Source organism: Xenopus laevis, chromosome 8S (assembly GCF_017654675.1).
Source record: "Xenopus laevis strain J_2021 chromosome 8S, Xenopus_laevis_v10.1, whole genome shotgun sequence".
Taxonomy (NCBI): domain Eukaryota; kingdom Metazoa; phylum Chordata; class Amphibia; order Anura; family Pipidae; genus Xenopus; species Xenopus laevis.
In genome coordinates, this window is record NC_054386.1 from 19749265 (window position 1) to 19764472 (window position 15208).

Sequence of the window (15208 nt, forward strand, 5' to 3'; positions counted from 1 at the left end):
TGCCCCCCTCTGTAGTTCCGTCCCTGTGATGGGCGAATCTGTGCCATTTTGCTTCATGGTAAAATTTATGAAAGTTTTGTAACTCCCAAACTAGCACCCATGGGTCACCTATGAGCAGGGCAGCCATCAGGGGGGCACAGGGGGTACAAGTGTACCGAGCCCGGGCCCATAGTGGGGTCTGGCTGTGCTGCAGTTGTTGAAATAGCCGGGCCCCCTTTGGTAGTGGGGAATCCGTGCCGCCTCTTCAAAAGTCCTGATTCACCAAAAAGCCAAAGTCCCAACCTGCCAAAGTCCTGAAAAGAGCCAAACTGACGAAGTCCCAAAGCCACAATTTGAAGTACTGAAGCCGTGAAAAGACCCGAAGTCATAAAAAGAGCCGAAGCCACAAAAAGACCAAAAGTCACAAAACGAGCCAAACTACAAGTCCTGACGCAGCGAAAACACACAAAGTCACAAAAAGAGCCAGACTACAAGTCCCAAAGCCACAAAAAGACCCAAAGTCACAAAAAGATCCGGACTACAAGTCCTGAAGCCGCAAAAAGACCCAAAGTCACGAAATGAGACGAACTTGAAGTTGTGAAGCCACAAGCTCAGTTCTACTGAGCTTTTTTAAAGCCCTAGCCACCAATGTATTATTTTAATACTCTACAGGCCCAGGCTACCAATGTTTTTTTTTTTTTTAAATATTCTCTGGGGCCCCAATGTTTTTTTTTAACTTGTAAGGGGGGCCCTGGTGGCCACACTATAGAAGTGACTGCGCTCTGGGAGAGTGGTTTAATAGGCTTCTTCTAACTCAGTGTACACCCCCACCTCAGGTGTAGAGTAAATCAATTGAAATTGGAGTTACTGAGAGAAACAGCCAGGAATGAAGTGCTGGCTGCTAATTGTGCTTTATTGCCACGACATGTTTCGGGCTCAAGGCCCTTTATCAAGTGTTATATTGTAAGGGGGGTCCTGGTGGCAACATTTTTTTTTAACTAATGGGGGGCCTTGACCACCAATGATTTTTAAAAAAAATAATGGAGGCCCTGCCTATGAGAGTGTGTGGATTTGCTGTGGCTACTGGAGGGGAGAGCATACCTCCCAACTTTCCCGTTTTTAGAGGGACAGTCCCTCTTTTGACAGCTCAACCTACACTCCCTCGTTTGTACTGTAAAGTCACGTAAAGGCAGTAAAAGAAACAAAGTTTCTAACTTAATTGGCTTTTGGCAGAGAGCCCAGCACAGCCACAGCTGCTTATAAGATACTTTTGTAACAATTTCAAGATAAGCAAATAAGTAGTGTAACAATATAAGATAACAGGTCCCTTGTAGTGATGTGCGGGCCAACCCCTGGACAAAATGCATGGGTCGTGGGAGGGTTTGGGCCGATCTCTGGACAAAATGCGTGGGTCATGGAAGGTGAAGGTCAAGCTCTTCTCCTGCTCTCCCTGCCCGCGACCTAGTACTGCAGCTTCCAGACTTCTTCCTGCCCTGCCTCGCCCCTGTTGTGACGTCACTGCGGGCAGGCGCGGGTCTATAAATAAAGGCGAGCAGCGGGCCCGGGTTGGGTGCGGGTAGGGAGCAGGCGGGTTAGGGTCGGGCCGAGAAATTCTCGACCCGCACATCACTAGTCCCTTGGGAGACGTTAGACTCACAGTTTAAAGGGCAATTCACCTTCATTAGCAAAACTATAATAACTGGAAAAAAAACCCCAGAAATATGTTAAAATTTTCATAATCTGCCAAATTTTGTAAAATGAACATGGTAATTAAGGGGTGTGGCCACAAAATGGGCGTGGTCCCTCCTTTTATTTCCAAAATGTTGGGAGGTATGGCTGGAATGATCCAGAAATGGGCAGTAGGTGGGTGGGGGGAATGGGTGCCAGGGATTAGTGGATAGAGACGTGGGCAGAAGGATGAGAGAAGATCTATACAAGATATATGTGGCACGGGCAGGTGGAAGACGGATGGGACAGGAATGTGCCACGCTGAGTCCGGAGGGGACAGGTGTGAGTGCGCAGGTGGGAGTATGGGAGGTGTTGGTACAGTCCAGGGGAGGGAGAGCGGCTGTACCCGAGCATATCCCCATTAGCCAGAGCAGCGCCTCAGGGCAGCAGAGGAGGGAGACTGGCAGAACACGTGGAAGGTGCCCTCCTCCCGAGCCAAGTCCCCCGCGAGCAGGAGGAGGAGCTATTGGTCTCTCTGATCAGCTTTCAACACTTCCTCCGCCAACTTACCCGGACTGTGACTGGGAATTTGTTTCGGGGGCGCCTCACCAATGGCCGGTCACGAGTGGGACTGGTTTCAGCGAGAGGAGCTCATAGGGCAGATCAGTGACATCCGGGTACAAAACCTGCAAGGTAAGTCCCACGCGTGTGCCCAGTGCTGGGGTGAAGGGGTCACGCCTATAGCTGCTAAAGTCTTTTGGTTTGTTTGTTGCCTGGGACAGGCTGTGGCTTTAACGCTTTCACTTCAAGTACAAGTACATTATTATAATTATTATTATTATTGCACTTTGCTGCTGCTGAACAAGTGATTGTACCGAGGGGCGGACTCCCCTGCACTTGGGCAATGAAAACATCCCTGTTCCAATATTGGGAAGCAAATCTCTGGGTGTGTGTTTAGCTACATTCCTGTGAGAAGACAGTTCTGTATGCCAAGAGGTTCTTCAGCAGCTCACATTCTGATTCTGCATTGCTTGTGCCTCTAATAATGATAAGTGAAAGCTCAGTTAACTCTTTAACTCTCCTATCTGTGCCAAGTAATTCTTCATCACTGGCTGTGAGTGGGTTAACTGACTGATACTGGGATATTCCACATTTGTTATTATTATTATTATTATTATTATTATTATAATTACAATACCTTTCAGGTCTTCTCTTTAGCCCCTAGCATCTCTCCTGGATATCTGGAATGTGCATGTTACCAGCATCATTTGCATCACAATAATAATCTTTCTCAGCATCTTCCCGACGGAGTGAATCCCACTCGCACCATCACATGACTCTCATTTGATTTTGATTCCAATAAGATTTAATGACCTGCATCTGTGTTTCTAACCTGTTCTCCAAAATTAAGCCAAGCAATCAATTTCAAGACCTAAAAATTGGACTAGAACCACTTTCATGCCTCATAATGACCAATGAGGGCCATGGAGACCCTGCGCAAATTGAGTAGTGACCTAGGTGGCCATAGATGTAACAATTACGATCTTTCTTGGAAAAGATCTTTCCAAGAAAGATCGTTCGTTTCAATACAATTCTACCTATATCTGACGATTCAGCACTAACAATGGCCTTCAAAGGCACCCAATCAAAATTTTCCTTCCAGCCCAATCGATGAGCCAACTGCCGCTATCGGTCGGCTCATTTCCCACCGTACACGCACGGAATATCGTACAAAAATTAGTTTTGTACAAAATTATCTGTGCGTCTTTGGCCACCTGCTTTTAGGCAGGCCATAAACAGAGAGATCTGCTCGTTTGTTGATTTTGCCAAACGAGTGGATATCGGGCTGATCTGATCATGGGCCCTAGGGCCCAATGATTGGATCATAATGCTGCCAATATGGGGACAGCATCTACAAACATCCGCGATCTGACGGGATTTTTTACCCTGCCCGATCAACATCTGGCTGACTTTTGGCCAAATATCGATTGGGGAAGCCCGTCGGAGGGCCCCACACATAGACCTATAAGCTGCCGACTCGGTCTGTCGGCAGCTTTTATCGTCCCGTGTATGGCCACCTTAGTCATCGGAAAAATGTTTTTTTAAAAACGCATCAGTTAATAGTGCTACTCCAGCAGAATTCTGCACTGAAATTTCTCAAAAGAGCAAACAGATTTTTTTTATTCAATTTTGAAATCTGACATGGGGCTAGACATTTTGTCCATTTCCCAGCTGCCCCTGGTCATGTGACTTGTACCTGACTTTAGGAGAGAAATGCTTTCTGGCAGGCTGCTGTTTTTCCTTCTCAATGTAACTGAATGTGTCTCAGTGGGACATGGGTTTTTACTATTGAGTGTTGTTCTTAGATCTACCAGGCAGCTCTTATCTTGTGTTAGGGAGCTGCTATCTGGTTACCTTCCCATTGTTCTTTTGTTTGGCTGCTGGGGGGGGGGAAGGGAGGGGGTCATATCACTCCAACTTGCAGTACAGTAGTAAAGAGTGATTGAAGTTTATCAGAGCACAAGTCACATGACTTGGGGCAGCTGTAAATTGACAGTATGTCTAGCCCAATGTCAGATTTCAAAATTGAATATAAAGAAATCTGTTTGATCTTTTGAGAAATGGATTTCAGTGTAGAATTCTGCTGGAGCAGCACTATTAACTGATTCATTTTGAAAGATTTTTTCCCATGACAGTATCCCTTTAAGGTTTAGCATCCCTGCCTGCATCTACCAATATCCTTAGCCGGCACCAGATTCCCAAAGTAGCCAAGTATTTTTGATGGATGTGAGTGGTGAAGACCTCAACATATTTGTATTCATTATAAGCTAACCTAGGTTATACGTCAACCTAATACGTTCTCAGTGTGTTTGTGCAGCATGCCAGTACTAGATCTAGTGTAGCAGGCTGGATTATTAAATAGAGGAATGATAATTGGAGTCCTGGGGCAAAATTGCCTATGGGGGGACTGTGGTTAATTTTCAACTACTAGTATGTCAGTTACTATACCTATATTATAGTGTACTAGACACTAAACCTGCTATACTTATCATTCCACAGGTGCTGCTCGTTCGTTTTTTTTTACCATCTTATTGGTCTGGCTGAATCTTGTTAAAATAGAAGTAGAATGTTTTTTTAGGGTTGACATCTGCTCCTATGGATACCTGCCCACATACCTACAGTGATCTTTTATACAGCAAGATCCAAGATTTTCCATGTTGTGGATCATATTATTATTAAATGGTAAAGTAACACAGAAAGGTCTGTGGAGGTCTTGGGCATTCTAAGGAGCATTTGAAAGCAGGCAGCCCTGAATTGGCACATTGCTGTGCTTTGAACTCATGAAACCTCGGTGCATTTTAAAACTAAAGTAAAAATGTATAAAGTCATAAAAAATATTTTCAGAATGTTGCTTGGTTCTGTCTTTGGCTGGGATGGTTGATTTACAAGAAGTCTATGATCGGATTCAGCTTTCATTCTGCAAATTTTGGTATTCAGATCGCACAAATAACAAATGCAGCCGAAAAACTGGATAAAATCTGCCGCTGAGTGTTTACTTCACATGTTGTATGCAAAACATACTACATGATTTACAGAAAAGAAACCAATTTACCACCTTTCAACACTAGTTTAATGACTGGGCTTGCAGTGCACATACGTTTTGTATATTGTTTTAATTATGAAATCGTATTACAGTTACTTTCTCAGACCGAAAGTCATTACACAAGTTGAAATGACTTTCTCAGACTGAAAGTCATTTCACCTTGTGCATCCTGTCCTTTTAGCAGAATGAAAACAAATTAGCAGTCCACTGACACATTGTATATATCCTAATTAAATAGGGATGCACCGAATCCACTATGTTGGATTCAGCCGAACCCCTGAATCGTTCCCGAAAGATTCGGCCGAATCAGTAGCGATCCTAGAGGGGGACGGGCCCTGGTGCGTGACGCGCAGCCGGGCCCCTCCCCCTCCATACGGCCGCATTTTCAGCAGCGAACGGACTGCCGGGGGGCCCTGAGGGGGTTCGGGCCCTGGCCCACTCACACCCCCTGCTCCCCCCGTAGTTCCACCACTGGGCCGAATACTGAACCGAATCCGAACCCTAATTTGCATATGCAAATTAGGGGTGTGAAGGGGAAACATTTTTTACTTCCTTGTTTTGTGACAAAAGGTCACGCGATTTCCCTCCCTGCCCCTAATTTGCATATGCAAATTAGGATTTGGATTCAGTTCGGCAAGGCAGAAGGATTCGTCCGAATCCGAATCCTGCTGAAAAAGGCTGAATCCTGGCCGAATCCCGAACCGAATCCTGGATTCGGTGCATCCCTATAATTAAACGTATTTCGTGAAGTCATGTTGGAAAATAGGGTTTACTGCCCCTTTAATAGAGACAGTGAATAATGACTTTGCCCCATTATAAATCCACCTCCACCTTAAATAAACATGTTAGCAGGTTGTTTGTCTCTCCTGAAAGGTACTCCTTGTGTTAAAAGCTGTATTCTCTTAAATCGGAGTCAGTTGCTATTGATACTATATGGGGCAGATTGATCAAATACAGAGCTGTGCAGTTTGATGTTTTACCATTTTTCTAACAGATGGGAAAGTTAAGCCTTGTCTTAGGGGCCAATGTAATAAATAAAAAAAATGCTTACATATAAACAAAAAAATGCATTTCACAATGTAATTCTTTTCATTAGGCAGTTATTATATTGCATATTTGAAATGCCCATAGCACATTATTAAGGCCTGTGTAAAAGAAAACTTGTTTGCACAAAGCAATATTTTTTCTTGTTTCCCATATTTTCATTTTGCTTTTTATTCCATTCACTCTGTTCTCTTTTGATACAAAAATAACATTTTTTTTTCAGTTAGAGATTTTATTACATACAGTCTCTCTTCTACTGGCTCATGGGATTGCTAGTACATACTTCCGGCTTTGCAAATGCCATATTAAATTCAAGCTTTGACAAAATTATTTACATACACAAAAAAAGTTCCCATTGCAAATATTTTTTGCATTACCTACTCTAATTACATTCCACCCTTAACATTTTTAGATAGCACACCACAAGTAATGGCTTGCAATACCTTTTTATTTTTTTTAACATTGTTATAAAACGTATCTAAAAACAATTAGTTTTGCTTACAGTTTGATACATTAGCTGAGACATTTTCTCAGCTCAACATAACCTTCTGACTCTTCTTCTCAAGCTTTACTGATATCTGTCAAGCAGTAGCTGTTACAGTCCGGTTTGTTGCTGGGGTTTTTCTGATGCTGCTGAGAAATATATCAACTTATGTGCCAAACTTTATATTTTTATACATTTTAAGTGTTTTTCATTCATTCATTTTTAAAGCCTAAATTTTAGAAAAACATTATTTACCAATGTGCGCTAAGGGAACTTTAAGGCTGTAATTCCCTGTTTATAGCGATGGGCGAATTTATTCGATTTGCCGCCAGTGAATAAATTTGCGAAACCGTCTACGTGAAAAAACGAGATGCCGGCGGCGTTTCGTCAATTTTTCGCCGTTTCGCGAATTTCGCAAGAAAGGGGGTTATCTGTGCACTTGGAATCTAATTATCTACCCTGCATTGACCAAACATGGAGTCCCTATTTCCCCTGTTTATCTGAATAAACAACAAATCCCATAGATTCTTTGTCATTAAAGCAGTAGGCAAAATGTATGTTGAGCACAGGCCCTATTCATTAGTTTAATAAAGTGGTTTAATGTCCCTTTAATATGCCTAGTCCCATAGTTGGTTTCAGATACAACTGTTATATATGGCAAATTGTTGTTATGCTGTTATGTGTGTATGTTTACAATTTGAAGACAAACAACAAATTCACAGGTGGGTGCTCTCTTTTCTGAAAAACACATTTGCAAGGGGCAATTGTAAGTAGAGCACCACACCACCAACATCTTCTACTATCCCATTAATAACTTTCATCTGCGATCCAGTTTGCTCAATGGGAATCCTGGTGAGCCCCGGCCCTCGTGAGCCCTTCACCCCAGACTGACACTGGCTTTGCTCACTATTCATCCAGGTTCTACATATTCCTCCACTTGTCTGACTTTTCTTCGTTTCTATTGTATTTTTGTGCATTACTTGGTATAAATAATGGGTTATGTAATAAAAGGTGCAAAGTTGGCTACAGTTCTAATCACCTTTCACTTAACAGCGGGAGGCATTTACTGGTCACCTGTTTAAAAACAATCATCTTATTGGTTGCTATGGGTTACTGCACCTTGATAAATATTTTGCCTTTTATTAAATTTGGGGCTATACAAAAGAAGATTTAAGGTACCAATTAGGCTCAGATCATCAGCTTGTCTGCCCATGTGTTTGCCCTTCCCGATGCATCCCAGACTGAATTAGCCAAAGATTAGCCAGATATCTATCAGCATGTGTGAAAATTCCATCTGGCAAGGACTGGATTAGTAAATTGATGTGAGCCTACATAGGCTTTGTTCTCTTAGGTCCCTGCATTTAGGTTACCAAATTAGGCCTCACCAAATGAGTGGATCTTAATGTGGATCTTTAGACTCTTACCCCAAAATGTAATAAAATGCACTATGTTTGCCCAGGAGCAGTAACCCATAGCAACCAATAAACTGTTTGCAGTAAATACTACCCGCTGATTGGTTGCTATGGGTTAGTGCTCCTGGGCAAACTTAGTGCATATTATTACATAACCCCCTTAGGGGGTTGTGTAATGTAAGGTGCAACATTTACTACAGTTCTTATTACTTAGAGCAACCAATCAGCACTAGAGTTTACTGGCACCTGTTTAAAAGCAAACATGTCATTGGTTGCTATGTCTTACATATGGGGGTAGCTTTAGGCTTTTTTGGCACTACTAGAGACTGGTGGAAGCTGAACTATATGGACTACTATGACCAATATATGTACTTTGTTTATTCTTTATTGATGATAGGCAGTGGTTGGATTGACAAATACGGTTTTGGTAGATTTGTGTTCCTGTTATCACCAACTTTATTTTCCTGTCATACATCATGTATTAATTTTAAATGCACTGTAACATCCTGGGCTAAATATCTTTGTGTACATAACTTAAACTTTCTTCTTGAGTATTGTTATATTGACATAAATGCACACAAGCAATTGTACTGGGACATGGCCCATAGGCCTCTCTATATGTCATAAAAACTCCCTGAACAGATTGTAGTACTGTTGGGAACAAAAAGCATTGTGTACCAGATCAGTAATTCCCAACACATTGCAGGGAAACCCCTCATATCAATGAATATGTAATATGTGTGCATCTTAAGCAATACTATAATGCTTGACCCATAGGTGGACCCAATGTACATACTGTATATCCATCAGCCTGCTCCAGATTCCAACTGGAGAGGTTGATATATTTGTAATTAGGACAAGAAAATGTTGGTGACCCATATTAAAATGTATTAATAGATTTTATTCTTATGGCTGAGCTGCAAAACCCACATTATATTGTCATTCATTTGCCCAGTCGATCAGAACAAATAGGAGACTTGAAGTGAAATGCAAGTATTTCTGCTGCTGCTGCTGCTCTTATTCTAATACAGTTATAAATGTGTTTTAGCCTTATGCAGTGAAGACAGCAGCAAGCAGAAGACAAGTTAAATAGGCAATGCTTGGGAATCCTTACAAGCCAGAGGATTACAGCTGTTAATCACTTGTTAGTTTCCTTAATTGGCTCTTCAACCCCCAAAAAATGTTTTTGTATAATGAAAAAGCATGCAATTCTAATAAACCTTCCACTATGCATTCATTTAAAAATTTCAGTAGTTTTAAGAGCTATTTCTAAAGTTATTTTCTAAATGCAACTGCTTAGTTGGCTCTGACAATGGAAATAATGAAGTGTTCAACTCTAGGCCTATTTTCAGATTGCACGGCAGAAATTATGATTTTTTGAATTGATTTCCATTTTTTAATTTTTACTGCTTTCTCTTGTGTTTCAGTCTGACAGCTCAGTAATTCAGGTACAGACCCGGAACAGTTACAATTTGCTACATTAGTTGATACATTTCTCAGCAGCATCTGTGGAATATTAGCAACTATTGTATCAATTCTAACAGCTGCCTTTAATGAAACTCAGGGATTCTGCTCTGCAAGGTCAAAGATAAGAAATGTATCAACTAATGTATCAGTTTAGATCTGTTTACAGAGTTGGCAACACCCCTTCCAGAGCTACTTTACAAAGACTTGAGAAGGTGAAAAAAAAAATTTAAACTTCAATGTTAGAAATAAAAAGTAATTGAAAAAAGTCATACAGATACTGTATTCAGTAGCAATTACATTTACAAATAACTGTCAATTATTGATGATCGAATTTATTCGCCAGCTATGGATTTGCGGCAAAATTCAGAAAAATTTGCAGAGAAAAAACGCCCATTGACTTTAATGCATTTTGACAAAAAAGTTTCCATAACAAAAATACCCATTGACTTTAATGCATTTTTAGTAAGAAAAATTGTTGCAATTTTAAAATTTGCATATAAAAACGCCCATTGACTTCATTGTACAGATTAATGATGTGCGGGTCGGGATTCCCCAGACCTTAACCCGCCCTTGCTTAGCCCGTGCCCGCCCGCATCCATGCTTCCGGGTTGCTTTTATAGACCCGCTCCGACCTGCCCCGCCGGTGATGTCACAAAAGGGGCGGGGCGAGCAGGCACAGCATCTATAAAAGACGAACCCCAGATGGAGAAAGCAGGAGAAAAGCTCAACCCGCCCGCCACCCGCGAAGAAGTGTTCGATCTCGACCTGACCTGCCCGACCCGTGAGTATCCGGCCGGCCCACACATCACTAGTACAGATTTATGTTGCACTATTTGGAAGACATGTACAATGAAGTAGTCATGGAAAACTGTTTTCCTTAATTAGCCACAAAGAACTGGAAAACTGATTATCCCTAATTCATTATACACAACTGTTGAGTTGTAAATTTGCACTATTAATTGCTGATACTTGTTTGTATGTGGAACCTGTCATGCAATCCACTTTACTCTGCAGATTCCAGAGATAGAACAGAGCTGTGGAATAATAAACCAACGACTTGCACAGCAGTTAGAAAAATGAACGAATCCTGGGGCAGGGCAGCACATAATCTCCCCTGGGGCTGAGAATGGCTGGTCCTGCTGAGATAAATTTAGGAAGCCTGTGACCTGTACCACAGGGATTATGGAGATAAGGCAAGACAAACCTGGAGGAACAGAAAACAAAATTTGAGGAGAGGAAAAAAAAAAAAAAGAAGTCAACATTCTCAATTCCAAATAACAATTCTTCCTGCTTTGCTGGCAAAATAAATAGGTGGAGCATGTTGTGAATACCTGACATGGTGCCATTCCTAACAGAGCTCATGTTTTTGTCAGGGTGCTGCATACATCTTAGATTCTGAGTCAACCGCCTAAGGAAAGGGTTGGCACTAATCTTGTGTGCAAAAACAAAGTAGACAAAGTATAGACAAAACAATAACATACAATATTAAAATACTGTTTTGGTAACAACAAGATATTAGGTAACAATGCTGGATAGGCAGTATATGCCTTACTGGCCATTCTGTTTATTCCTACAGGTGCTCTTTCAGCCTATATAAAGTAGGGATGCACCGAATCCACTATTTTGGATTCGGCCGAATCCCCGAATCCTTGTTTTCTGACAAAAAGTCACGTGATTTCCCTCCACGCCGCTAATATGCATATGCAAATTCAGGTTCGGATTCGGTTTGGCCTGGCAGAAGGATACGGCCGAATCCTGGCCAAATCCTGAACCGAATCCTGGATTCGGTGCATCCCTAATATAACGTATATGCTGGTTTGCTGGACAATGCAGCCTATAATAAAACAATGCAACGTGTCGAATGTTTATATAAAACGGAAGTGAAGGAGAAATCACATGTTACAACTACATTGATCCGACTGTCGGATGAAAACGCAGCTCGTGTCGGGTCCAAGTGCGTCATGTAGTCCTGCCCTTAGTCCACCAACTTGTTCCGATTCATTCCATACAGCACCCACCAACCCCCTTCCACTTCTACCAAACAGTACCAGGGCAAGGGTTGGGTAGGAGATAATGACAGCTCTTTGAATTTATAACTCTGGCCCCAGAACAAATGCGGCAAACAGGAAGCCTTAGACCTAGGTCTATCTGAAGCCAATTCATCCTCCTGTCCAAACTTTCAAAGCTACTGCTCATGTCTGGACTGTCGTCATGCTTTTGATACGTTAATCTGACTGGCAATGTATGCAAATGAGCAACTAAGTGCCCCTCACTTTGTGTGAATAGTGGAGAAGGGGGTCAGAGACCCCAACCTGGAGGATCAGGTAGACCCATCTTTTTAAAGTATTGGGTAAAGTTCTTTTGCTTTTAAACTGTAACTTAGACAGTATTAATAATTTTAATTTCTTCTGTTTTATGGCTTCTGTATTGATTTAAATTATTTTTTCCCCTAGTTTATATTCCAAGTGCTTTCTAGCAGGGACTGGGGTTAAAGGGGATTTCAACCTTTGGCTTTCTTACTGCGTAGAACTTTCTTTGCAAAAGAAGATTTTAAACAATATAATTGTTTTAAAACATTATTATTATGTAAATAATTTAAATAAGTGCCTACCTGATTCTCCAGGTTTGGGTTGCTCCAATGTAGAAGGGAATTGCTCCTGCACATGCTCTGTCATTTTCATTAATCATTTGTAGCCAATTGTTTAATTTTTAACTTTTAAGGAATGAGGATAGCTTGAGCATATGCAATAGTGTGATTCATCTGCAAAGACTCTCCCTTTCCCTGTGTATTTGTGCTGAACCCAGATTTAATTTATTAATTCATCATTTTTGGAAAAGTTCTTGTTTTGCACACTACTATCACAGTGGTAAGTGCAAAAGGAGGACATCCCCCTTAACTACAGTTTGTAGGAATACCAAAGTGAAAATGGAATTCAAGGTTAGATTTCTGCTCAACATATTACAGCTTGTATTTTGGAATTGCAAAGGTTAATTTTTTTTTCCTGGCTAGGAAGATTAAAGCAGTGCCTGTGGTCAGTATAGTTATTAATGCAGATTCCAAGTAAAATATTAAGTCTAGAATCAAAAATGCATTGAACAGGCACATCACGTCCAAGCAGCTCCTGATAGCTCAACCTTTTGTGTGCTGTGTGCTTAGGAGCAGCATAGGTTTTAAAATAATGTTTTCATATGCATGGCAGCTGTGTAAGCATATTCAATATTAGCTTAATTTTTCTCTTTCCTATTGTTTATTCATTCCTCCATTGTAACCTATTGGAGATACACTACAGATTCATGCTCAGAATTTGATTTTACAGACATAGTGAATCAAGGACGATTTATACTTTGGCAAATCTTGCTATAACGAGTCAGCATGACTAAAGCAATTTTTTGGTCTAAAATTTACTTAGAATACACTATATAATAGTATATAATATCCATTTGTAGTTGGATCTGAAATTCACTACACTACTATACTGGTTTATATGTTATGTTTGGGTCACTGAGACTGCTCTGCTGTAATAACCATTTTTTTTTTCTTTTTTCAAATTCTCTTAATTGAATAATCCAGCAGTATAGTTTCAAAGAAACAATATTTGCGTAGATTCTATGTGAAAATAAATTGATTTAACATTAACAGGTATCAACTACCAAGTGACCAGAGATCTACTTCATCTTTTTTGCTCGACAAATTTAAAAATCTTTAAGTACTTTCCAAGTATATGTTTCTCCTGTGTTTGGATCTATTAATTGTCAAGTTTGAGTAATACCCTTTTTCTCCCATTCCAGTAATACTTAATCCCTGTTCCTTTTGGGAAAACTACCCAAATAAAATGGAGACATTAAAGGTGAAATATTATAATTCACTTTGTTCAACTTAGACATAACCTTCCAAGTTATTGCTGTATCTTTATAAAAGGCATGTAATAACGTTTTGTGTGCACCTGATATTGACTCACAGTAAACTGATGTTATAGTTTTTGGCATATGGGTTTGAAATGGACTAAAATTAAGCTGCTTTGTTCCCATACCAGTTGCATTTGTGTGTTTCTATACATTTTACTGCACAGCAAGTCATGTGTTGAAGAGGAACTGGCACAGCTATAAAACACACAGAAACTGTTGTGACTGATTTTAAACCTGTTTCACAACTAATGCTCTTCAACAGTTAGGGCTCGTATACATAGGATTTTTGACGTGTTCCAATGGGGTGTTTTTTATGTATTCCACAGTACAGGAATACATGAGTTCACTAAGCCCACTCTTGGTTAATTCTCCCTGTACCAACAGCACCATACGGAACTGCGAAATACAGGTAAAAACAACAAATATTGTCTCACCTGCATTCAGCAGTGCTGTAGGTACTGTCACTGTAGGATAGAATGGGGTATTTTAACGCATGCTTTCCTGTGCAGTCAAAAACATAAAAAAAACCACTGCACAAAGACACATCAAGAACTTCATGTGGCAAATTCACTAAAGGGCAGTTTTTTTCCTTGCAAAGGCTCCGCCACACTTCACGCCACTTCGTCAGGTGCAAATTCGTTACCACTGCGTTAATTCACTAAAATGCAAAGTCGCATCTCTGTAACCAAAAGCTGGCAAAGTTTCTATAGCGTTAATTCGTAAGCGTGAGCATTTCATAGTGAACTTTTGCTAGTGTGCAATTCTGCCTAGCAAAACTTCGTAAGTACTCTTATGCTTAGGTCATCTTGAATAGGGCGGGTACATATAGGTCGTATCAACGTCTTTATTAGAGATGTTGGTGCAAATGCTTATTATTTCAAATGTCCAAGGAACCAAAATAAAGACAAAAGAGATCCTCTGATGTCCTAGACATGAGCCCACCCTAAAACAAATGTGGCATGAAAATAAAAAATGTTAACACAAACATTTTTAATAGTTAGAAGTTAGGAAGGCAATCCCACTTTAAAATATGAGAAAACGCCAGTGTTTTTTAGTACTTTTTTATGACTTTTTTGGCATACAGGATATATCACTGACATAAGATTGAGGAGGATGTAGCTTCATCTTAGCAGTCTGCCAGGTCAAAGGTGGTGTAGGAAACTCTGGCGAAGAGGTAATGTTCTGTAAAATTCGCACTTTAGTGAATTTGCAAGTAACGGTTGCTGGCCTGAGTGAAAATTTGCCTGGTGATAGGGCGCAAAACTGTGCTAGTGATGGTATCTTTCTCTAGCGAATTGTCCTCTACGCCTGTCAATAAATTGGTGATGTCCCTGCGGATGAGATTTCTGGCAAATTTTCTCTAGCGACGGCCACTTTGCCGCAGTAAATCTGCCCCATGTGTGTAAGGGTAGGACTTCACAACGCGAGAGGAGCCGACACGTCGCAATGCTATACAAAACGCATGCAACGTGTCGGATGTTCTAAAGAAAACAGAAGTAAAGAAGAAATCGCAGGTAAGAACTACATTTATCCGACTGTCGGATTAAAACGCAGCAGAAAACACATTGAAGGAGAAATAGCAGGTAAGAACTACATATATCCGACTGTCGGATGAAAATGCAGCGCACTGCGTTTTCATCCAAC

General features: G+C 40.8%; 1 protein-coding gene across 1 annotated transcript in view; it reads left to right on the forward strand.

Annotated features, from left to right (window-relative positions):
* Positions 1 to 1827: 1827 nt before the first annotated feature.
* The window catches only part of clmn.S (calmin (calponin-like, transmembrane) S homeolog), an 87520-nt gene continuing 74139 nt past the window's right edge, over positions 1828 to 15208 (forward strand). The window contains exon 1 of the mRNA XM_018232402.2: positions 1828 to 2340. Coding sequence (XP_018087891.1) covers positions 2259 to 2340 — 82 coding nt within the window. The 5' untranslated portion in view covers positions 1828 to 2258. The remainder of the gene's footprint in view (positions 2341 to 15208) is intronic.